The 23,523-nt window shown below is 51.8% G+C and overlaps 2 protein-coding genes across 3 annotated transcripts; one reads left to right on the top strand and one right to left on the bottom strand.

Moving 5' to 3' along the window:
* The first annotated feature begins 145 nt into the window (after positions 1–145).
* unk (unk zinc finger) lies at positions 146–9,109 on the top strand. 2 transcript variants are annotated; one of them, XM_084669460.1, is made up of 15 exons: positions 146–346; positions 906–1,115; positions 1,996–2,172; positions 2,638–2,780; positions 2,937–3,072; positions 3,190–3,307; positions 3,702–3,786; positions 4,317–4,597; positions 4,978–5,043; positions 5,541–5,724; positions 5,853–5,942; positions 6,056–6,241; positions 6,511–6,692; positions 6,847–7,107; positions 7,341–9,109. In XM_084669460.1, the coding sequence occupies exons 1-15, from the start codon at positions 195–197 to the stop codon at positions 7,488–7,490; spliced, it is 2,421 nt and encodes an 806-aa protein (XP_084525586.1). In that variant the 5' UTR covers positions 146–194; the 3' UTR covers positions 7,491–9,109. The 2 variants fall into 2 exon arrangements, with proteins under 2 accessions (XP_084525586.1, XP_084525585.1); XM_084669459.1 differs by having other exon boundaries at positions 1,996–2,205.
* unc13d (unc-13 homolog D (C. elegans)) lies at positions 8,597–22,797 on the bottom strand. The gene is made up of 33 exons (XM_084669463.1): positions 22,690–22,797; positions 21,629–21,655; positions 21,270–21,326; positions 21,047–21,103; positions 20,826–20,933; positions 20,687–20,746; positions 20,298–20,364; positions 19,847–20,027; positions 19,650–19,694; positions 19,235–19,306; positions 18,954–19,023; positions 18,664–18,768; positions 18,097–18,189; positions 17,773–17,873; positions 17,322–17,439; positions 16,915–17,036; positions 16,500–16,590; positions 16,074–16,130; positions 15,645–15,742; positions 15,484–15,535; positions 15,108–15,238; positions 14,775–14,895; positions 14,103–14,255; positions 13,913–14,008; positions 13,248–13,529; positions 13,045–13,124; positions 12,596–12,710; positions 12,191–12,262; positions 11,973–12,056; positions 11,689–11,809; positions 10,945–11,068; positions 9,746–9,969; positions 8,597–9,240 (listed from the first exon to the last, which is right to left on the bottom strand). Exons 1-33 carry the CDS (start codon positions 22,747–22,749, stop codon positions 9,125–9,127), a joined length of 3,360 nt encoding a protein of 1,119 aa, XP_084525589.1. The 5' UTR covers positions 22,750–22,797; the 3' UTR covers positions 8,597–9,124.
* Positions 22,798–23,523: the final 726 nt, after the last annotated feature.

The following is a 23,523-nucleotide window of genomic DNA, read 5'->3' as shown; positions in this document are numbered from 1 at the left end:
ATAGCGAAAAATTACTGAAGCTGAAATTACTTAACAGCTTGATTCGACCTGAAACTTCATGTCCCATAGTTCATCACTGATTTTGTGACGCTGCGATTTCCTTACATTTTGCGCAAGCGCACATCAGTCAAGAATGCGGATTTCGACGCTTGTAGGTATAGAAAGTAGGTTGAGTAGCTTTAAACAGGAAAAAAATGTCTAGAACACACACGCAGCCCCTGTCTTCTACGGGGGCTACGACCACCGGTGGACCATCCTCCTCTTCCTCTTCCCCGTCCCCTGCTGGAGGATCTACATCTCCTTCTAACGTTCTGCACGTACAGCCTGAAAAACCTCAACATTATACGTACGTAGACATTCATGTACACAACAATCTCACGTGCACTGGCGCACGTACCAAAACACACACTCGTAAAATATGAGATAAGTTCCTCTTTCAGGTTGTATGTGTAACAACAACTTTTTGGCCTAACCGAATAAGCTTGCAATTTATGTAACGCTGTAAGTTTAGCTAGTGTAGTGCATTAAGGCCTACTTATAAAGATCGAGTTGGTGTTCCCCAGAAATGAGCGGTGGATTGGAACTGTTGGGAGTTTTAGTTCTTTGTTTCCAATTTGGTTTGTTCCCTTAAGCCAGCGATAATAACGAAAGTTGTATGCACTCATCTGTCATCTGTAATGTTTTATTATATAATGCAAGGTCCACAAATGTGTGTGCGTGAATGAATGAAAGGGAACGGTGCTATTCAGGTTTCTACAAAGTACAGTATTAGTTACCACCATATTTGTCTTGGAGTACTGATGGTATAACAAAACAAAAACTGTGGTACTATACTCCCTTTCCTCAGTCTCCTAACTTCACCACTATTCGATTTCTCTGCCCCCCCTCCCTCCCTCCCTTCCAAGATACCTGAAGGAGTTTAGGACTGAGCAGTGTCCGCTGTTTGTGCAGCACAAGTGCACCCAGCACCGACCCTTCGCCTGCTTCTACTGGCATTTCCTTAACCAGCGGCGCCGCAGGCCCATGCGCCGCAGAGACGGCACCTTCAACTACAGCCCCGACATCTACTGCACCAAATATGACGAGGGCACAGGAACCTGCCCCGAAGGAGACGAGTGAGTGTGGGCCGAGCTTGGGGTGAGGGAGGGGGCCTGGGGTGAGGGTGGAAGACCACTAGAACTGTGGTGGGGGGCAGGAGAGGGAGAATCCTCTACATCACACCCTCTGTGGGCGTCATGTGACAACAATAGTCTCGACGACCTTCCTAAGTCGCGTCCCGACTTTTTTTGCGCGCGCCCGAGGGTCGCGATTGGCTCTCTCTGTGAGGCCTCGTCTCCTGTCCTTTCCAGAACCTTCGCCTCACCAACCGCTCGTTAGCAGCTCCTCTCAGGCAGCTCGCATCACAAAGCCCACCTGGGTCAGTGAGCAGGACTCGAGCGGGAGCCACGCCCGTGAACGGCTCTCTCTCGACTGACGCTGATCACAGGGGCTGCTGTGTGCGCTGGCCGTTCGCCCGTCGCCGTCAGCAGGCGAACACGCGGCTGTTACGCAGGGAGAGATGAAGCAGTGCTGACACGTTATCACTAGCCGTCGACAGCGGCCACGCACACATACACGCACGCATATGTACACACGTACACACGGGGACTGCCAGTGATGAACACCAGTGATGAACACCAGTGATGTGGCTGACACTTGTTTAAACATGATTCATGAGGTGCGGAAATGCAGGAGACTGAATGACTGTCTGGGCTTTAATGTTGCCGTGTTGAGAGAACATAAGCCCAGTTGGGGGCTTTAGTAGATTATAGTATCTATAATCGGATGTCATCTGTACCAAGGGTTCAGCTGAAGAATAGGACATGTCCATCCGTAACTCTACACACACCTACGCACACACACACAAACACTTCCCATTTTTTATCAACCAAAACGTGTGTGTGCGTGCATCTGCCTGCTTGCCTCTGCTTACTCGTGTGTGTGTGTGTGTGTCAGATGTCCATTCCTGCACCGGACGGCAGGGGACACGGAGCGCAGGTACCACCTCCGCTACTACAAGACGGGCTCCTGCATCCACGAGACGGACTCGAAGGGCCACTGCAGCAAGAACGGCTCCCACTGCGCCTTCGCCCACGGGTCACATGACCTGCGCTGCCCCGTCTACGACATCAGGTACGCCGCCGGGGACTGCCACAGGCAAGACCAGTGAGTACAGAGAGAGAGTGTGTGTGTGTGTGTGTGTGTGTGAATCCTGAATGGTGTGTGTTTGTTTGTGTGTGGACTGTGATTAGTGTGTGTGTGTGTATACGTCCGTTGACCGTGATTAGTTTGTGTGTGTGTGAACCCTGAATAGTGTGTGTTTGTTTGTGTGTGGACTGTGATTAGTGTGTGTGTGTATACGTCCGTTGACCGTGATTAGTTTGTGTGTGTGTGTGTGTGAACCCTTAATGGTGTGTGTTTGTTTGTATGTGGACTGTGATTAGTGTGTGTGTGTATACGTCTGTTGACCGTGATTAGTTTGTGTGTGTGTGTGGACTCTAAATGGTGAGTGAGTGCGCGTGCGTGCGCATTATTATGTGTGTGATTGAGTATGCAGACCCTGCTTAGTGTGTGTGTGTGTGTGTCGGCCTTCTGCAGGGAGGTGCAGGTGTTGGACTCCCAGGGGGCATCTGGGCAGGGGGAGGGAGGAGGAGGGGGAGGAGGAGGAGACGGCCAGTCGGGACAAGCAGCCAGCACTGCCCTCATCGAGAAGATCCTGAGTGAGGAGCCACGATGGCAAGGTACACACACACACACACGCACACACCAAACGCACACACACACACACGTGGTGCTGGAAAGATCCGTTTCGAATGACCTCTCTCTGTCTCTCTCCGTCTCTCTCCCTCTCCCCCCCCTCCTCCTCCACTTTCTCCTCCTGTTTTCCTCCCCCTCAGACACCACCTATGTTCTGTCTCACTACAAGACGGAACTGTGTAAAAAACCGCCTCGTCTCTGTCGCCAAGGTTACGCCTGCCCGTACTACCACAACAGCAAAGACAGGAGGCGCAGCCCACACAAACACAAATATAGGTATGGCCCACGCACGGCCGTATGGTAAATGAAGTATATCCTTACTATTAAAATCATCCACGAGTGAAATGGACCGTACAGGCTGAGTAGGAATTGCGTGTGTGTGTGTGTGTTCAGAGCGTTGCCGTGTCCATCGGTGAAACACAGTGAGGAGTGGGGTGATCCCAGCAAGTGTGAAGGAGCAGAGGGCTGCCAGTACTGCCACACACGCACAGAGCAGCAGTTCCATCCTGAGGTAAACACACACACACACACACACACACAGCATCAGTTCCATCCTGAGGTAAACACACACACACACACACACACACACACAGCAGCAGTTCCATCCTGAGGTAAACACACACACACACACACACACAGCAGCAGTTCCATCCTGAGGTAAACACACACACACACAGCAGCAGTTCCATCCTGAGGTAAATACACACACACACACACAGCAGCAGTTCCATCCTGAGGTGTGAAGTCAACTTACGCACATACATGCATACACAAACATACACACACACACGTATCCACATGCACCATCGAGTTCACACAAATACATAGTCAAACTCCCACGCACACAGAAACACACAAACTCCGTTAAGACTGTAATGGAGGGTGTCGTTCTTGTTTGTGTCCAGATTTATAAATCAACCAAGTGTAACGACATGCATCAGTGTGGGAGCTGCCCCAGGGGCCCCTTCTGTGCCTTCGCCCACCTCGACAGTAAGACCCCGAACACCCTGACACTACTAACCCTAACCCTCGACAGTAAGACCCCGAACACCCTGACACTACTAACCCTAACCCTCGACAGTAAGACCCCGAACACCCTGACACTACTAACCCTAACCCTCGACAGTAAGACCCCGAACACCCTGACACTACTAACCCTAACCCTCGACAGTAAGACCCCGAACACCCTGACACTACTAACCCTAACCCTCGACAGTAAGACCCCAACACCCTGACACTACTAACCCTAACCCTCGACAGTAAGACCCCGAACACCCTGACACTACTAACCCTAACCCTCGACAGTAAGACCCCGAACACCCTGACACTACTAACCCTAACCCTTCTGTGCCTTCGCCCACCTCGACAGTAAGACCCCGAACACCCTGACACTACTAACCCTAACCATCGACAGTAACACCCTTAACACAATGACACTCCTATCTATTTATTATTATTATTGTCTCTTTTCCACCTCTCCCTCTCTCTCTCTCTTTCCATCCCAACGTCTCCCTCTCCAGAGCCCCCCATCACTGAAGAGCCATCCTGCCCTCCTCACCCCGGACCTCCGGACCCCCACCCCACCCACGAGGTGCCGACCAGCCCAGGGGGCCTGGGCCAGGGGCCGGGCTCCCAGGACGAGTCCTTCTCCCCCTCCGGAGGGGGCTGCATGGCAGAGCAGGGGATCCTGGGGAGGGTGCTGTCCATGTGTGAGGACGTGTGCGGAGGGGGCGAGCCCCTGTCCCCCTGGGCGGGAGAGGGGGGGTACGGGAGAGCCCCCGGGTTCGAGAGGGAAGACCAGGTGAGATTGGGGGGTGGTTGGGGGAGGAGGCGGTGGTGCAAAGGAACTACGGATGTTTATCAGTTCAAAGCTACTATCTGTGGTGCATCGAATGCTGATGTTTATGTTTCTAATTGTGCATAGTCCCTTTTAAGTAAAACGAATAAGTGAAATTATAATACTCACCTTGTTACATAATTGCTATGTCATTTTAGATCTGCTGGCTGGAATTTTCAGCTGTCAATGTTCTCACTGACGTAGGAATCTGGGATGCGATTTGCCTAGTTGTCCAACGACGGTCACTGTTTTATACGAGCAGTATCTCTGAGGGGCCAGTAGAAGGATGGTGTCTGTCTATGTTTACGAGGAAGTCACATCAAGTACTTGTTTCTTGACTGCAGGCGAAGCAGAGAGGTTTTACCCTGGAGCAGCGCAGTAGAGAAATGGCGGTGGTTCATAGCAAGCAGGTAAACACCCTCCACCCCAGTCACAAACAACAAACACACTGACACACACTCATGGTGTTTGTCTTTTTGTTTAAGTCTTGCTTCAAATATTGGTACATTTCAGGTATTCATGTGTAGGATTCATTTCAAATATTCCAATTAAAGATCAAAGTTTGTGGTCAAATGCAGTTATTTGCCTTAAAATGCTCAGTTTTCTTCTTCCCCAGAATGTAGACAAATATACCAGAGAATACAATGAATAAACAAAATTATTGAAACCAAAACTATGTAAACATTGAGCAGTATTGATCTAGTCTGAATGTGGAGGTCAAATTCCCTGCATCTCCACTGAAAATACAGAACCCACTTGATATAGCTGCTACAGCCGTTAGCGATACAGCATACAGCACATCCTCTCGAAAGAAACCCCTTTGAAACAACAGCACTCATTCAAAACACAAAATATTCAAATGGAACAGTAATCCTAGTGGTCTAAATCATGGTCCTCCTGCCTCCAGGACCTGCTGGTGTTCCTGCCGGTGGGCAGTCCTCTGAGTCTGTCCTCCAGCGTCCCCTCCAGCCTGGCTGCCACCCCGCCCAGCCCGGCCCCTCCCGGCCCCCCAGGACAAGGCCTCTCCTCGGGCATGAACGCCAACGCCCTGCCCTTCTACCCCACCAGCGACACCGTCGAGTCCGTCGTTGGTCAGTCTGCATGCCGGCCGATGAAGCGGTCTGAACGTAGTCTGTGTGTGTGTGTTTGTAATGTGCGTGTTTGTAATGTGTGCTTGTGTGTCGGTTTCTAATGTGTGTGTGTGTGTGTGTGTTGACAGAGTCTGCCCTTGACGATCTGGACCTGAATGACTTTGGCATGTCGGCCCTGGAGAGGAGTCTGGACAGCAGCTCCGCAGGGGTCATGCTCGGTGCGTGTGACGCACACACACTCACATTACGCGCACGCACGCATTGCAAACGCGCACACGGACACGCACTTTACAAAGGCACCGTTGCTGTAACAGGATATGATGTCACACAGGAGGAAACCAGCTTCAGAGTTCTGCGCCCGTCAACATCCCAGGATCCCTCAGCAGCTCCATCCCCTTCACCCCCCCGTCGCCCTCTCCCCCAATCCGAACACACCCCTCCCCTTTCTTCTCCGCCCACCTGTCCCAGCCCGGCCAATCGGAGAGCAGCTTCCTGGGGCCGTCGCACGGCTCTTTAGGTTGGTGGAACTCAGTCACGTGACCCTCAGCCTGCCTCAGTGTGAGCGGGGGGGGGGGGGGGGGTCTACCTGGTTTCTAGAAGTATCCGAACCGCGTTTGTGTGCGTGTGCTAATGTGTTTGTGTGCCGTTACTGTGTGCGTCTGTCACGTATGTGTGTAATGTGTGCTTGTATGTGCATGTGCGTATCATGTGTACCGTGAGTATGTGTGTGGGTATGTACATGTGTGTAATGTGTGTGTGCGTGTATATATGTGTGTGTGTGTCCAGGCCTGAACGGAATGAACAGCAGTATCTGGGAGCACTTCCCCTCGGGGCAGGCCTCCCCCAGCACCCCCCCCACCCTGCTGCCCTCCCCCACCTGCCCCGACCCCTGCAGGCTGAGACAGGAGCTGGACGACGCACACAGGACCCTCAAGCACTGGGACCACACCTGGAAACACACCCCACAGGTACGTACGTACGTGCCCGTGCGGGTGTGTCCCTTCCGATCCGCGACCTGAAACCCTGGGGTGGCCCGACTGCTTTGAAAATGTCCCCAAGCCTGTCCTCATGGTTTCCATTTGTCCCTTTCCTCCTCCTCCTCCCCCTCTCCCTCCTCCCCAGCCCTGGGAGGTGCTCAAGGCGGACGCGGAGAACTCGCGAGCCCTGGCGGGCCGCCTGGCCCTGGAGGCGGAGCGCGGGCGCCAGGCGGAGGAGGAGGCGCAGCGGCAGTCCTCCCTGCTGCAGGGGGCGCTGGAGAGCCTGCGGCGCGGGGAGAACCCCCACCAGGCCCTGGGCCGGCTGCAGCTGCTGCAGCACATGCCCCTGGAGTCAGTCCTCAGCCTGCAGGCGCAGCTCTGCTCCTGCCTGCAGGCCGTGGAGGAGGTGGGTCTGGACACACACACACACACATACAGTCACACACATATAGACACACAAACACATACATACATTCATGTCAAACCAAGTTGTCTGAACAGTCCCCTCTCCTCCCCCATGCATAGACCCTGTCTGGTGATATGAGAATGTCACTCGCCCTCTCACTCACTCCTTGGCACAGACACATTTTTGGCTCCTTCCTTCCCTCACTGCCCCCTCCCCTCCCCTGTATCCCCCAGGTGGTGTACAGGAAGCAGGGGCTGAGCTGCGTGGCGTGTGGGGAGCAGGGCTCCGTCACGCTCCCCTGTGGACACGGCCTCCACTGCGACGCCTGCTTCTCCAGGGGCTGCCCCCTCTGCTCCGACCAGACCCCCGGACCGCTGTCTTGACCCCAGCCCGGACCCCGACACTGCCCCCCCAGGTCTGTTAATCTGACCCGGGGATGACCCACCAGCCCGCTAAACCCTCCTGTCACTGATCCCAGAGCAACCTCAGGGCCTTCTCAAGACAGGGCTATGACCCGAGCATCCTCTAGGACTGACCCCAGATCAGATTAGCCATCGTTAGCTCCTTGGGAGCTAGCCATTGTTTAGCCTCCGATGTGGCTGATGTGGAACTAGCAACAAAAAAAAACTAAAAAAAAGCTGAGATGCATCCACTCAAATCGGACACTTCTCCACCAATTGATCTACTAACCAGCAGTCTGTTGTGCTCTAACCTATGACTCCAGACCAGCAGTTCTGACCCAAAGACCAGCCCAAAGACCAGCCCTTTATCCTCACAACTGGCCTCAGGTCAGCCAGCAGTTCCTTTCAGAGACTAACATACAATACCGAGACTCGGGTCGTAAGAGCTGATTCAGTATCATCTCAGCTCACCACAGGCTGACTGAACCCAACAGAATGGACCCTACAGGGCTGATCCAGGGTCAGGTGTGTTCGGGCCCAATGCACCAATTAACCAGCGGCTCAGCCTTATCCAGACAGCTATCCCATAATGCTTTAGCCAAATGGGTGGGCCATCCTGTCGGGAGTTTTGGGGAACGTAGGCTTTTTCGGTTGGTTCTTCATTATGTTATTATATATATATATATATTTTTTGGAATGTTTTCTAAATGTAGAGTTGTCATGGTTTTGTAGTGAAGCACATGTGAATGTGGGAGGGTGTGCTGTTGGAGGAGGAATGTGTGTTGGAAACAGGTGGGCTCTGTTTAAGACTCAGGTTTTAGTCGTGGTGAGATTCTTCTGAACAATGGGAGCATGATGACACAATCAGTCGAAAAGACAACTGTACTCAGTCACATCGATGTAGGCTTTGAAATTACGTATATTTTTTCATGTAGTACAAAACGACAAGCCTTTTTTCTACTTAACAGTCAATGTCACTTTTTCTTTGTTGTTTTTTTTTTTTTTTTTACATCCAATTTCTTTTTGTTGTCATTTTATACGTCACCTTGTTTCATAGGTTGTCTTAATTTTACATTGCTCTGTGCTGTCATGCCTTTCTCTGACCCTGATTAGACGAGGTATCATGAAACAGGTAAATAGGGGGTGGTGTTCATTTCTGTGTATCCATGGAGACCAAACAAGACCCTCACGAGTCTCCGCCCACCACAGACACTGGCGTAGATCTCAGAATCTGATTGGTGCGAGCAACTTGACCAAAAATTGACCCGGCCTATCAGAAGGCACTATTCTATAATCCGTTGCACCCCCCCCTTATCCAATCACGTCTGATCTACCCAAGTGCCTGTGAGGTTGGGGCTTAAGTTCCTTCTCGGGTGGTGTGTACGTGTGCGTGTGCATGCGTGTGTGTGTGTGTGTGTGTGTGTGTGTGTGTGTGTGTGTAGGAACTTGAGGAGAGTGTTTCATGATCTATCACTGTGACTCTCCTGTCCTCTCCCTGAGCACACAGACCACTCCACCCCCAAAAGCCCCAGCGTTACATACAGTGTCTTTTCCTCTGCGTTTTGGAATAGAGCAATTAAAACAAATGTATATTTTTGAAAGAGAGCGCGTGTGCGTCACTCCTGGGCCCTCTCCTCCTGAGACTGCTTCTCCCGCTGGCGACGCTTCTTCACAAACACCTGGACGTCCTTCTCTCCTCTCCTCGACTCCAACAGCCGCAGGATACTGTCATCTGGAACACACACACACACACACACATCAGACACACTGCTACTGTACATGTGGGTGCATACAGAGTGAACTCTAGAATATGATCTAATGTCATATTGAATAGTTACTTTGAATTCATTCATTATCAAATCAAATGTATTTGTATAGCTCTTTTTACACGCAAGCATGTCACAGAGGGCTTCACATACGCCCATAGAACTGCCCCTCAACCAACCTAAACCCTCAAGGTTTAGGTTACTTATGAGAGTGATATTCAACTGAAATGAATTGAAACATAAGTTCAAAACGCTGTAGACGTGAAGTCTCATGGACACGTGTAGAAGGGTGTGTTAGTATAGATGGATGTGTAATTGGCAGAGGGGAAATATTGAAATACAAGTAGTATATTCAGACATGTAGTTAACGATGGAGAGATGTAGTTTACTGGGATTTAAGGAAAGAAGTCAGGGTTTTAGATATCGTAAACATATTTGTCGTTCAATGTTTCGTTTGTGGTCGGGAGGTACCGTTGGGTTTGGGGTGGATCAGTTTCAGGTGGATCCTGGCAGGGGTGGCGTCCGCCGCGCCCCCCTCTGCCCCGCCCGCCTCTGCCCCGCCCCCCACCCCCGGCACGGCCTTGAGCGCCAGGAAGGCCTCGCCCTCGAAGTCGTCCGTCCTCAGAGTGTCGTGGTCCAACACCGTCACCACGAGGCTGGCCCCGGGTGACTGACACTGCTCCAGGGACACCAGGCTGGGAGGGAGGAGTGGGGAGGGTAGGAGGGAGGGATGAGGGGTGGGGAGGGAGGGATGAGGAGTGGGGAGGGTAGGAGGGAGGGATGAGGAGTGGGGAGGGTAGGAGGGAGGGATGAGGGGTGGGGAGGGTAGGAGGGAGGGATGAGGAGTGGGTAGGGTAGGAGGGAGGGAGGAGGAGTGGGGAGGGTAGGAGGGAGGGATGAGGAGTGGGGAGGGTAAAGGGGGGGAGGAGGAGTGGGGAGGAGGGTAGGAGGGAGGGAGGAGGAGTGGGGAGGGTAGGAGGGAGGGAGGAGGAGTGGGGAGGGTAGGAGGGAGGGATGAGGAGTGGGGAGGGTAGGAGGGAGGGATGAGGAGTGGGGAGGGTAGGAGGGAGGGATGAGGAGTGGGGAGGGTAGGAGGGAGGGATGAGGAGTGGGGAGGGTAGGAGGGAGGGAGGGGGAGTGGGGAGGGTAGGAGGGAGGGAGCAGGAGTGAGGAAGGTAGGAGGGAGGGAGGAGGAGTGGGGAGGGTAGGAGGGAGGGAGGAGGAGTGGGGAGGAGGGTAGGAGGGAGGGATGAGGAGTGGGGAGGAGGGTAGGAGGGAGGGAGGAGGAGTGGGGAGGGTAGGAGGGAGGGATGAGGAGTGGGGAGGGTGGGATGAGGAGTGGGGAGGGAGGGATGAGGAGTGGGGAGGGTAGGAGGGAGGGATGAGGAGTGGGGAGGGTAGGAGGGAGGGATGAGGAGGGGGAGGGTAGGAGGGAGGGAGGAGGAGTGGGTAGGGTAGGAGGGAGGGATGAGGGGTGGGGAGGGTAGGAGGGAGGGAGGAGGAGTGGAGAGAGGGAGGGATGAGGAGTGAGGAAGGAGGAATGGGGAGAGGGAGGAAGGAACGAGATTACAACAACTGCAAAGGTAAAACCACGAAGAACGTTATCTGAGCAGACCTCCTGAGGAGAGGTTCCTCAGGAGAGAGAGAGGTGGGGGAACCGTGTTGCTCACAACTCGAAGGCCTCGTCAAACAGTGGGTTGAGGTCGCAGTTCTTGATGGCGGTGCGGCGAGGCTCCACCTCAGGGAAGGTGTGCCGCGGCTGCAGACACAGCTGCACAAAGGGGTCGCTGGAGCCTGCAGGAGAGCAGCCAGCCGTCACTGTCTGTGACTGTCTGTGACTGTCACTGTCTGTGACTGTCACTGTCTGACTGTCACTGTCTGACTGTCACTGACTGTCACTGTCTGTGTCACTGTCTGACTGTCACTGTCTGTGTCACTGTCTGACTGTCACTGTCTGTGACTGTCACTGTCTGACTGTCACTGACTGTCACTGTCTGTGTCACTGTCTGACTGTCACTGACTGTCACTGTCTGTGTCACTGTCTGACTGTCACTGTCTGTGTCACTGTCTGACTGTCACTGTCTGTGACTGTCTGTCACTGTCTGACTGTCACTGTCTGACTGTCACTGTCTGTGACTGTCACTGTCTGACTGTCACTGTCTGTGACTGTCACTGTCACTGTCTGACTGTCACTGTCTGTGACTGTCACTGTCTGACTGTCACTGTCTGACTGTCACTGTCTGTGACTGTCACTGTCTGTCACTGTCTGTGACTGTCTGTGACTGTCACTCTCTGACTGTCACTGTCTGTGACTGTCTGTGACTGTCACTGTCTGTGTCACTGTCTGTGTCACTGTCTGTGACTGTCACTGTCTGTGTAGGAGTGAGAGAGTGTGTGTGTGTGTGTGGCCTCACCGTTGGTGTCCATGGGCAGCAGGTTGCTGGCGTTGAGGACCTCCACACGCAGCTTCTGGTCTGACCTCCTGTAGGACGCCAGTAGGGTGACGGCTCCGTACTTGTCACCGCAGTACACGTTCTGACACACACACATATATATACACACACATAGATACACGCGCGCGTGAGCACAAACACCGTAGATGGCTGTAGACAGCGCCATACTTGTCACTACGGTACACATTCTGACACGCGCCGACATACACGCACACACACGATCAACTACGGTCAAGCGGCCGTACCTGTTCCCAGACCTTCCTTTCCAGAAACTTCTCTATGAGCTGCTGGCTGCTGAGAGAGTTGTGCGTCAGGTAGGCCTTCAGAACCTGCCGCAGGTGAGACGGAGGCCAGACCACCGTGAGTCAACAACTCGCCGACACAGAAACACCCAAACAACACCTCACATGGTAGACAGGCGTGGGCCTGCTGCCGGTTCATCAGGGGTGTTTCGGTTTCTCACCTTGTAGTCATCTGTGTGAAGGATGTCCAGAGGCAGCCCGTTGCCCTCGGCATGGAAACACTGTTCTAGACACTGACACACGAAACACACCATGAAAGCACTGCTCTGGACGGTGAAACACAAAACACGCCATGGAAACACTCTTCTAGACACTGAAACACATAAAACACGCCATGGGAAAGCTGCTCTAGACACCGAAACATATAAATCAGACCATGGAAACGACATAAGCACACCATGGTAATGAATAACCTGGAGTCTAAATAACCTGGAGTAACCTGGAGTGCGTACTGACCTAGTGTGTGTACTAACCTGAAGTGTGTGTACTCATCTGTGTACTAACCTGAAGTGTGTGTACTCATCTGTGTACTAACCTGGAGTGTGTGTACTCATCTGTGTACTAACCTGGAGTGTGTACTGCAGCCTCTGACAGAAGACCATAAGGCCCTCTCTGTTTTCGTGCTGGGTGGCCACCTGGTGTAAGCACTTCACTGAGTTAGTCCACAGAGGAGTGAGCAGGCTGGGTTAGAGAACACACACCACGCATGAGAACACCGCGAAACACAACAAGTCTAAATCTCAGTGGAAGGGGAGAGGGGTGGGGTGGAGAGGGGTGGTGTGGAGAGGGGTGGGGTGGAGAGGGGTGGGGTGGAGAGGGGTGGGGTGGGGGTGGAGAGGGGTGGGGTGGAGAGGGGTGGGGTGGAGAGGGGTGGTGTAGGGTGTGAAGAACATCCAAGGGGAAAAGAGGGGTGGATGGGAGGGGAGGGGAGGGGAGGAGAGAGGAGTTGACATGGCAAGCTGTTTTCAGACATTCACACAAAGGTTAACCCCCTCTGTGGTGGCGTCTCAGGTACCTGTTGAAGTTCTCCTGGACCAGGTTCTCATGCATGTACTGAAGTTCCTTCTCCAGGTACCGCATCAGAGGAACCACAGCCTGCGAGAGGAGAGGAGGCGAGAGGAGAAGAAAGGATACCAGAACTCCCCTCAGCATGAGAAAAACCAACACCACCACGACACAAATGCTCCAACCAGAAACGCAATGACATCACTTCCTCACATCTTCGGTGGACTTGGAGGGGAGTCTCCCCCTGCTGGACATGCTGCGTACGTGCGTCTCGATGTCGGTGTTGAGCCTGCGGCCCAGGGTGTCCACGGCGGAGCGGATCTCCCGGTTCAGGACCCCCTGGGCGTGCTGCAGCTGCGACGGCAGCGTGTTGTGAAACTGGACCTCCTTGATCACGTGACGCGTGCGCTCGCGAAGCCCCTCCCAGTTGAGCTGTGCCGGCAGGCGGGTGAGGACCGAGCGCAGGTGCTCCAGGTCATTGACCACCACACACAGCTAGAGGGGAGGGGAGGGGAGGGGAGGGGAGGGGAGGGGAGGGGAGGGGAGGGGAGGGGAGGGGAGGGGAGGGGAGGGGAGGGGAGGAGGGGAGGGGAGGAGGGGAGGGGAGGGGAGGGGAGGAGGGGGGAGGGGAGGAGGGGAGGAGGGGAGGGGAGGGGAGGAGGGGAGGGGAGGGGAGGGGAGGGGAGGGGAGGGGAGGGGAGGGGAGGGGAGGGGGGGGGAGGGGGGGGGAGGGGGGGGGGAGGGGGGGGAGGGGGGGGGAGGGGGGGGGAGGGGAGGGGAGGGGAGGGATTATTCCTTTCTACATCCCTCTCCTTTCCCTTCCCCTCCATCTCTCTCTCCCTTCCTTTCTACATCGTCCCTCCTCTCGGTCTCCTCACCATGTTGATGGCGCTGCCGTGGTCTGAGTTCTCAGACAGCTCCCGGACCCGTTCCTTCAGGATGCTGCAGTAGGTCACCACGATCTTACACACATCCTGAAAACACACACACACACAGAGCCGGGTCAGAGAGTTCGAGGCCGTCGGATGCAGAGTGAGAGAGGCAGCGAGTCAGAGGACTGGTGTCTACCTCGGTGAGTTTGACCATGAGCATGAAGGCCTCCTCGGGGTCGGGCCAGGACAGCTGCTCCCACAGCTGGCAGACGGGCTGGACACACGCCACCAGGTCCACCGCGGACGAGCTGTGCTTGATGGGCACAGTGCCCGATTGCAGGGGCTGGAGCTGCGGGGAGAGAGAGAGAGAGGGAGAGAGAGAGAGAGAGGGAGAGAGAGAGAGAGGGAGAGAGAGAGAGAGGGAGAGAGAGAGAGAGAGGGAGAGAGAGAGAGACAGAGAGAGAGAGAGAGAGAGAGAGGGAGGGAGGGAGGGAGAGAGAGAGAGAGAGAGAGAGAGAGAGAGAGAGAGAGAGAGAGAGAGAGAGAGAGAGAGAGAGAGAGAGAGAGAGAGAGAGAGAGAGAGAGAGAGAGAGAGAGAGAGAGAGAGAGGGAGAGAGAGAGAGGGAGAGAGAGAGAGTGAGAGAGAGTAAGAGATGGAGAAGCAAAGAGCAGAAAGAGGGGAAGAGGTGAGAGAGTGGAACCACTGTACAAAGTCTGGGACGTGCTCCACATCCAGGGTAGATCACATGACCTAAAGGTAGAATAACACTGGCCACATGCGACTGAGACCTAGCTGGCCCTGTGGTAAACAGAACCGGTACATCGTCTCCATTCTGGCTCTGTGAGGGAGACGCCGTGAGCTCCTCACCTGGTCCACCTGGACAGCTTTCTCCACCCTGGTCTGGGTGGTGCTGAAAGCCTTGTTCAACCAATAGGGAAGGGCCTCACGGAACCCTTCATGGAAGTTGGTCAGCTCCAGTAATTTACCCCTGTAACCGTAACAACCATACTATTATTACTGTTCAAAAGTCACATTTGAATTGTTATTTTTGGAATTCAAGTAATGGATACCAAATCCATATACAAGGTTTCTCTATAAACCATGGATATCCATTGTTTGCTCTATAAATGTACTTGTAATTGTAATGATATTTGTAATGATAAACGTGATGGTTCCAGTCTGCAGCAGTTTCCCGCCCACCTCTTCTGCAGGTAGGCCTTGTCTTTGTGGATGACCTGCAGGCTCAGGTAGATCGGAAACAGGTTGTTGGCTAGAGACTGGTCCATGTGATCTTCCACAAGAGACAAGGTCTCCCTCACCTCTCCAGCTAGCTGGAGGACAGGAGAGAGAAGAGAGGAGAAGAGGACAGAGGGGAGGACAGGAGAAGAGAGGAGAAGAGGACAGAGGGGAGGACAGGAGAAGAGAGGAGAAGAGGACAGAGGGGAGGACAGGAGAATAGAGGAAACGAGAGAACAGAGGGGAGGGGAGGACAGGAGAGGGGCAGGGGAGGTATTATTAAGATGAATAGTAATAACTCATAAAAGAACATAGTAAAACCTGTCTTATTGTCACCTACCAGAGAGTCCTGCTTTTGATAGACAACAGTAAAGGCATCCAGCTGGACAGCACTGCAAAGGAGAGAGTAAAACTCACACAAGAGATCACAGGTTTGAAACCCCCCCCACCCCGTACGTAGCTTAGGTCAAAGTCTCTGCTACATGGACACATTCTCTTTACCTGACAAACACTCGGTTCCAAGTGTCCTTGTTGTTGGAGATGTCTTCCTGCACTTCCCTAATCAGCCTGGAGAGGGCGCTCACAGTCTCTGACAAGTCCTGAGGGAGTAGAGGGAGAAAAGATGGAGACAGAAAGTAAAACATCGGAACTACAAACAAGTTTATAACAATTCTTAGAATTCTTAGTGTATGGTAATGTTACATGAAGTGTTTTTCATACACGTACATTATATAAGCAAATTCATTTGATCAACCATCTGTCTTCCAAAGGTCTTGTAATGTAGTACCATGACTGTGATATCTCAAGAAAAACGAACCAAACAACTCCATTTCCTGGTCACTTCTTCCAACTCAAATGTCCACTCCTTCTTCTCATTCATGCTTTCTCTACATCCAAATCTGACACCAACAGCTGGAGGCATGCGTTTACCTTAGTCATGGGCTGGTGCAAGCCCTTCTGGATGGCAAACCACTCCTGTGTGCCTGACTGAGGAGACAAATCCACACAAACAACGTTTTAACGGTGACGTCATGATCGCGTTCGCCCCTCGTACGGAGCTCCAAACCCAACCAAGGAGACGGTAACTGGTTATAGTTTACGGTGCCTCGCGTGGGTCGTCATGAACCATGTGAGGCTGCACGACGATGGGAGCGTGTTTGAGGGCGAGAGGAATAAATAAAGGAGCCCGATGAAGGTTCTGAGCTGAGGCACCACTTTGACGTCATTTTTGGATAAAGTGTCTGCTGAGTGAATCTCTTGTCTTGCATTGTGCATGCCTCTCGCCCTGTGTCTGTCTCCCCCCAACACCCCCCCCACACACACACACCACTCAACCCCCCCCCCAGCAGGCCTCACCTGGACCGCGTCCCTGACCTCCACCTGTAGGTCAAACTGGGCCGGGTTCAGCTGCTGGAACGCCTTGGTCTTACAGATCTGAGCCAGGATCCTGCATGGAGACAGAGGTAGAGTTGTTGTTCTCACACACACCGGCCGTGTGCTCCTAAACGGACACACACACACACACACACACACACACATGCCCACAGTCACACAGACACATCCACACATCCAAATGTTCACAAACACACACACATATATACATACATGCATCTACACACACACAACCATCCATGTACTTACACGTACACACACACACACTCTCAAAGACAACCCAAACACAGCACATCACTGGTCGAGTGTTTGACTGCAGATCCAGAGGTTGCTGCGTGAACACCATGCTGTTCCATGATTGGGGTTCCTGCCGGGGTACCTGAGCAGCGTGTGGAGGCGGGGCGTGGCCTTCGGAGTCGGGGGGAAGATGTCTCGGTACTTGGCCACCAGACAGAGACCGTACTGGAGGAAGCTGTGGAGGGAGTCTCCGAGCTCCTGCTTCTGTCACACGCACGCACGCACACGCACAGGCGTAAATGAGCTATCCACTAGCACACGCTAACAATACTAACAATTCAGTATGCCGTGTCATTATTCTAAAGTTCTACTCAGTTGACGTGCTAAACCTTTAGGTTGGTTGAGGGGCAGTTCTATGGGCGTGTGTGAAGCCCTCTGTGACATGCTTGCGTGTAAAAAAAGGGCTATACAAATACATTTGATTTGGTTGAACAAATCCCAGATTTGCTCCTTCCGGGGCCCCAGACCGTCCAGTGTAGTTGGCAGTACCTGTTGGTAGGGCAGTTCCTGTTGGTGCCAGTGGTACTCTATGCTGGTGAGCTGATGAAACATCACTGAGGAGTCCACCTCCAAACTCTGGTACAGCTTACTGTAGGAGACCCACTTTCTGTGAGACACGCACACATACACACACACAGCATCTTGTTTACCACATACGCACTCACACAATATCTTGTCAACCACACACACACACATACAGTAACTCGTTCGAACCACAGATGCAAATGCATGCACCAAAAAACACAGTACCCATCATTTGCAAATAAATCGAGTGTGTGTGTGTATGTGCGTGTGTTGGACTGTGTGTGTGAACGAGTGTGTGTGTGTTGGAGTTTTCGTGTGTGTAGGTGTGTGTTTGCACGTGTATATGTGGGAGTGTGTGTGTGTGTATGCGTGAGTGTATGAGTGTGTGTATGCATGTGTGTATGTGTGTGCTTACGCCAAGTCCTGAAGGAAAGGTGAAAGGTCATTCTGAGTGGCGTAGAGCTCTAGCAGAGTCTGTCCTTCCCCACATAACTCCCCCTTCCATGTCCCACTGCCCTGGGGGGGGGGGGGGGGGGAGAGGGGGGAGTTACCAAGCGAACAGCTTTAGCAGCAAGCAGCAAGTACATGTCACACAGACAGAACCCCTATCTGCAGCTCAGAAACTGGGGGAGAGAGAGGGAGAGAGAAAGAAAGAGGTAGAAGCAGAAAGAGAGGAAGACAGATGGACAGACCAACAGACAGACAGACAGACAAACAAAAAGACAGTTTACACCCCTACCGGTTGCTTAGCGATGTGTGACTGGACGAACTGTTGCAGAATGCCACAGTAGTTGATGTAGGGGCTGCGGCCAGGGCTCAAGGTCTCGTCTCTCTGACAAAGACACGACACCTTTACTACCCTACCTGGAGACAGCTCCAGCCAATCAAAACAATACACGGGAGCCAATGTATACACCGTATTTAACTATTTCAAAATATGTACTATATCCTTTATAATAGATAGACATTTTGACTCCTGTGTGATTGATAAATAAAACACATGAAATATGTTAAGCGATGATGACAACAATAATAATAATAATACAGTAGGCTTGTGACTGATAATACTCTTTGCATTTTATCATATCTGGAAGTGGCAATCATAAAACTGTGACATCCGACCACTTCCTCTTTCACGGGTGACGATCAGAGGAACAAGACGGCCTACAACTACCCCCAGTGTTCCCCCTGAGAACCCGGCTCCGAGCCCAGCGCCACAGACGCAGCCCGCCTGTCATGTTCGCGGCAGGATGCCAGAGGTCCAGCTCGGTGGCGGTGGATGAGGGAGCGCGCCGGAGTGTCCCACCTCTCTGTGGATGAACTTGAGCTGCAGGTGACACTGGCCTCGGTCAGGGTACGTCTCCGTCCTCGGGTGGAGGTCGTACCAGGCGTCCTCCGAGCAATGCAGCTCCTGAAGGAGCACACACACACACAAGCAGGCACACATGCACGCAGATACACACACACAGACACACACACAGAGACACACACATACACACCCTGAGGTTCATCCTGATGTACACGTGTGTGTGTGTGTGTGTGTACAGGGTGTGTGTGTGTGTGTGTGTGTGTGTGTGTGTGTGTGTGAAGCTCTACCTGTAGCCTGAGCACAACGTTGCCAAGAAAGTCGTCCTGGCCCTTCTCCTTGGTGGCATCCTTGAGCATCCTGGATGGAAACAGTCACACTGAGAATGACGGTGTATGTGTGTTAGGGCTTGGTGTGTGCATGTTAAAGTAGGTGTTATTATTTGTGTGTGTGCGCTGTGTTAGCGCGGCTCTGTTAGTGTGCGTGCGTGTGTGTGTGTCAGTGTTTTACAGTGTTCCTGTGTGTGTGCGTGCGGGAGGTTGTGCTGATGCGGAGCGGAGAGAGCGTTCACCTCCTCAGTCCATGAAAGTTGGTTCTGATCTCCTCTAGTTTCTGAGAAAGGGACACTTCCTCATCCTTGTCCCTGTGGAGTAGAACACACCAACTCATGTGTTTGTGCAGTGTGTGTGTGTGTGCGTGCACCCTGCAACAGCTTCATGTCTCACTTCAGATACAGTATTACACTGTTTGCACTGTGTGATGTCGTAGTGGAGATATTACTATTGTTGCACTGTACCTGGTAGCTGAAATGTGTGTGTTTGTATGCGCTGTGCCTGGTAAACACAGACTGTTTCTTGACTCTATCAAAATACAGTTTGCTATGCCCCCCCTATCCCACCCCCTCAGCCCCCCCTCCCGTCTCTAAACGGGCCCGGGATGCTGGGATACTGAGACGAGGGGGGGACTGAGGGAGTGTGTCATCTTACCACATCTCCATGTGGAAGCTGGCCCCCGCCACGTCCTCGAACTCTCTGAAGGAGGGCGGAATGAAAGCCTTTTAGAATCACACGCGCCTACATTCCATCACAACACTCGCACATACACGCGCACGGGTCGACACTCGCATGCGCAGGCACGCAGCACCGACAACACACACACACACACCACACAGACACACTCTCACATTACGAAGGTCTGGTTCCAGATGGGGTTGAGGGTCTGCTTCTTGATCTCCGTCTGGTAGACTCTCTCGTCCTTGGCGGCGTCCTTGACCACCGCCTTGCGGGGCTTGGGTCTGGAGCGACGCGCTCGGCTCTCCTTCTCATCCTCCAGCACCGTCAGCAGGCAGTACGGGTCACTGAAGCCTGACCACACACACACGGGCGCGCACACACACACGCGCGGCGGTCACCACAGCTGCGCTGTACTGTTTTGTCTTGTGTTGTTTTGCACTTGACCACAAAATACTATAACATTCTGTACTTTACAACAACGCACTGTACTGTTCTGCACTGTATTGTACTTTCCTACTATGTACAGTACAGTGCACCGTGGACAGGGCTGTCTTGTAATTACAGTCTCAGTCATCTGACTCTCAGGCTTGTTTCTGATTGGTGTGAGATCTGAGGGCGTACCACTGACGTCTTTTCCCAGGATGCCTTTGGCCTCCTTCAGTGTGGCCATCAGACAGTAAACAGGAGGCTGGGATGGAGATAGTCATGTGATGAAGAGATAGTCATTTGATAAAGAGAGAGTCATGTGACAGAGAGACAAGCCATGTAATGGAGAGAGAGGTCATGATGGTGGGCCCAAAGGATGGATGTGATCATCATGGATGGAGCACAGCTGGAAGGTTCTAAAGATGAAGGTTCTAAAGATTAAAGTTCAGAAGTAGAAGGTTCTAAAAATTAAGGTTTTGAAGGAGAAAGTTCTAAAGAGGAAGGTTCTGAAGTAGAAGGTTCTAAATATGAGGGTTCTGAAGTAGACAGTTCTAAAGAAGAAGGTTCTGAAGACCCAGGCTCACCTCTGTGTTCTTGACCCACTCCATCAGACTCCTGTGTTCTGACTCGGTCATGCAGAAGGCCTGGCCCAAACAGACAATGTGTTAACAGTAAGTCGATCTGTTTGTGTGTGTGTGTGTGTGTGTGTGTGTGTTTGCTCACCTCTCTGATGTAACTTTGAAGCTGGCTGTCAGTGAAGATCTCTCCAGAGGCTGGCTTGCCCAGCTTGTTAGCAATAGTGTATAGGAGCTCTTTATACAGGGGCTTCAACTGAGACAGGAGGGGAGAGGAGAAAATGATGCTTTAAGCACGCGCGCTTATTCATATTTAAAGTTTCATTATGACTTGATGCATATAAACGGGTGTGTGACAACGCCAGCCACCTCTTGCTCCTTGTGTCTTTTCGCCTTTTCTTCAGGGTTTTCGTCCTCCTTCAAGTCCTGAGACGACATGAAAAAATAATCTCATTTCCGATCCTGTTCCTAGTTCTGCTCTGCACAGTAACATGCTCCTGGTGAGTGTGGAGATGTCGTCATCTTTACTTTGAGGAAGTATTTGGTAAAGACTACACCATTCACTTGCACAAGAGCTATTTCAAAACTTTACCCTCCTGTCTTTACATCTTCTGGTCTTTCCCAGCTTCCTCACATGGCCTGGGGAGCCCTGCAGACAGATAGAGAGATAACCAGAGAAAGAGAGATAACCAGAGAAAGAGAGATAACCAGAGATGGAGAGAGACCCAGAGAAAGAGAGATAACCAGAGAAAGGGAGAGACCCAGAGACAGAGAAAAATACCCAAAAAGAAAGAAATGCAGAGATAAAGTGAGGGGGGGGGGAGGGTATAGAGAAAGAAATAGAGGAAGAAAAGGTAATTAAAAAAAAGAGAGAGAAACAGAGAAATGCTCAATCTTGGCACCAGACACACAGTTGTGTGTCTGGACCCCGGGCAGTGACAAGCTTCTTACCTGTCTGTTCGTGGTCAAGCCCCGAGTCTGCATGGAGAAGGGCGAAAGAAACGACACAGTCAAAACTGATCACCCTCTTTACCTACTGTCCGGTGCTCGTAGATGGATCTCTCTCTGTTATGGTTCGCTAGTTAACACTGCACAGTGTTAACTAGCGACACATGTGTCTCAGTTTGAGACACATCTGAGTTTTTACAATGGAACAATCCCATGCAAATAACTGGGAGACAATCAGTTGATAGCCCTCACTGTTAGGACTGACTTCCTCCTTACAGACAATAAGGAAACTTCAGTGGAGAGAACTGAGAGACTATGATACCACCTCTCTCTCTCCCTCTCTCTCCCTCTCTCTCCCTCTCTCTCTCCCTCTCTCTCCCTCTCTCTCTCCCTCTCTCTCTCTCTCTCTCTCTCTCCCTCTCTCTCCCTCTCTCTCCCTCTCTCTCCCTCTCTCTCTCTCTCTCTCACTATCAGGCTCATGGCTAGGCTCAGATGAGAGGGGATCTCTTGTACCTTTCTGATGCCTACACACATGCAAGGCACACACACACACACAAACACTAACACACACTGACTCACACATAAGTGTACACACATACTTTTCTGACGTCTACCCACACACTGTTTCTTCCCCCCAAAAAACCCTGGACCAATGTGACAACATAAACCTGATGACTGTAAAGTGTCATATTACAGTCATTGGGTTTAAGAAACTAGAACATAGACTACTTAAGATCCATAACTTCACCAATTTGGTTTTAAGCTTGTTTGTTGAAAAAAAAGCACACACTGTAAACATAACTCAGCAACTGCTTTTCACAAACATATCATTCAAGGTATCCAGTGCTCCAGCAAATGAAAGCATGCTGTCAAAAAACTTCAAATAATAATACAATACAATAATAATACAAAAATCATAATGTTTACGTCATTGATTGGTTAAGATAACCCCAAAACCCAGAGAACTCTTAAACCCCATATTCAGAAACCTATACAACTAGCAAAAACCCACATTCAGAAAACAATGCTACACTGAGAACCATACACAGTCTGGTGGTTCTTGCCTGATCAGGTGGATGCAACAGCTTGTCCCCCGCTGTGGATAAGCCATCCTGGGTTGCCATGATGGTGATATTGGGAGAGAACCAGCACCTGTGAAGAGACGCACTGAGCTGTGTGTTGACGCGGACAGGAGATCAAGAGGGCTAGCGAGCTAAACTATCACACAGCACTCAGGAAGTCATCACTTCCTCTAGAAGGTGGTAACTGTGACTAGCAACCGTTTCTTCGACTCGATCCCTCTCTCACTCTGAACTTGAGCTATGAGAAAGTCAATGTTTTGTTCAAACACAGTTAATCTCTCATTTTGCACGTCAGGGTTGAGAGACCGTTGTTCCTTCCGCAGATGCGGTTTGGATTCTCCTGTTTTGATAGACTTTATCTGGCCAGCACTCACATTCATGCTCTTAAAATCTTATCTCTGAACATTTTGCAGTTTGGTGTCAAACACAGTCACATGACCACTTTTGGAATCAGGGGGGACTGGGTCTCAATAGAAGAGAGAATTTGCCTCCCCCCCCCAAAAAAGATGTGTATATATATTTTCTATCCTAGTGGTATTACTTCTGGGATCAATAAAGTGCCAGTGTTACTCGACTGTCCTTTCCTCTATTCCATTCCATCATAGTCTAATCTACTAAATGATCCTCTCCTCTGCTTTACTCTACTCTTGTGACATCCACCACCCTATCCACCTTGAGAGCACTCCAGCCCCTCTGACAAAATGTTCATGACTGGACTACTCTGACCAAAGCAATGTGGAGAAAAAAAGAAATTCACAGCAGCACGGCACCCCATTGCAGTGATCGACCATGGGGTGCTTTGCATGGGTACGGTCC

The sequence above is a fragment of the Hypomesus nipponensis genome, chromosome 13, assembly GCF_054491055.1.
Source record: "Hypomesus nipponensis isolate SF chromosome 13, ASM5449105v1, whole genome shotgun sequence".
Taxonomy (NCBI): domain Eukaryota; kingdom Metazoa; phylum Chordata; class Actinopteri; order Osmeriformes; family Osmeridae; genus Hypomesus; species Hypomesus nipponensis.
This window is presented reverse-complemented; position numbering and strand designations above follow the sequence as displayed.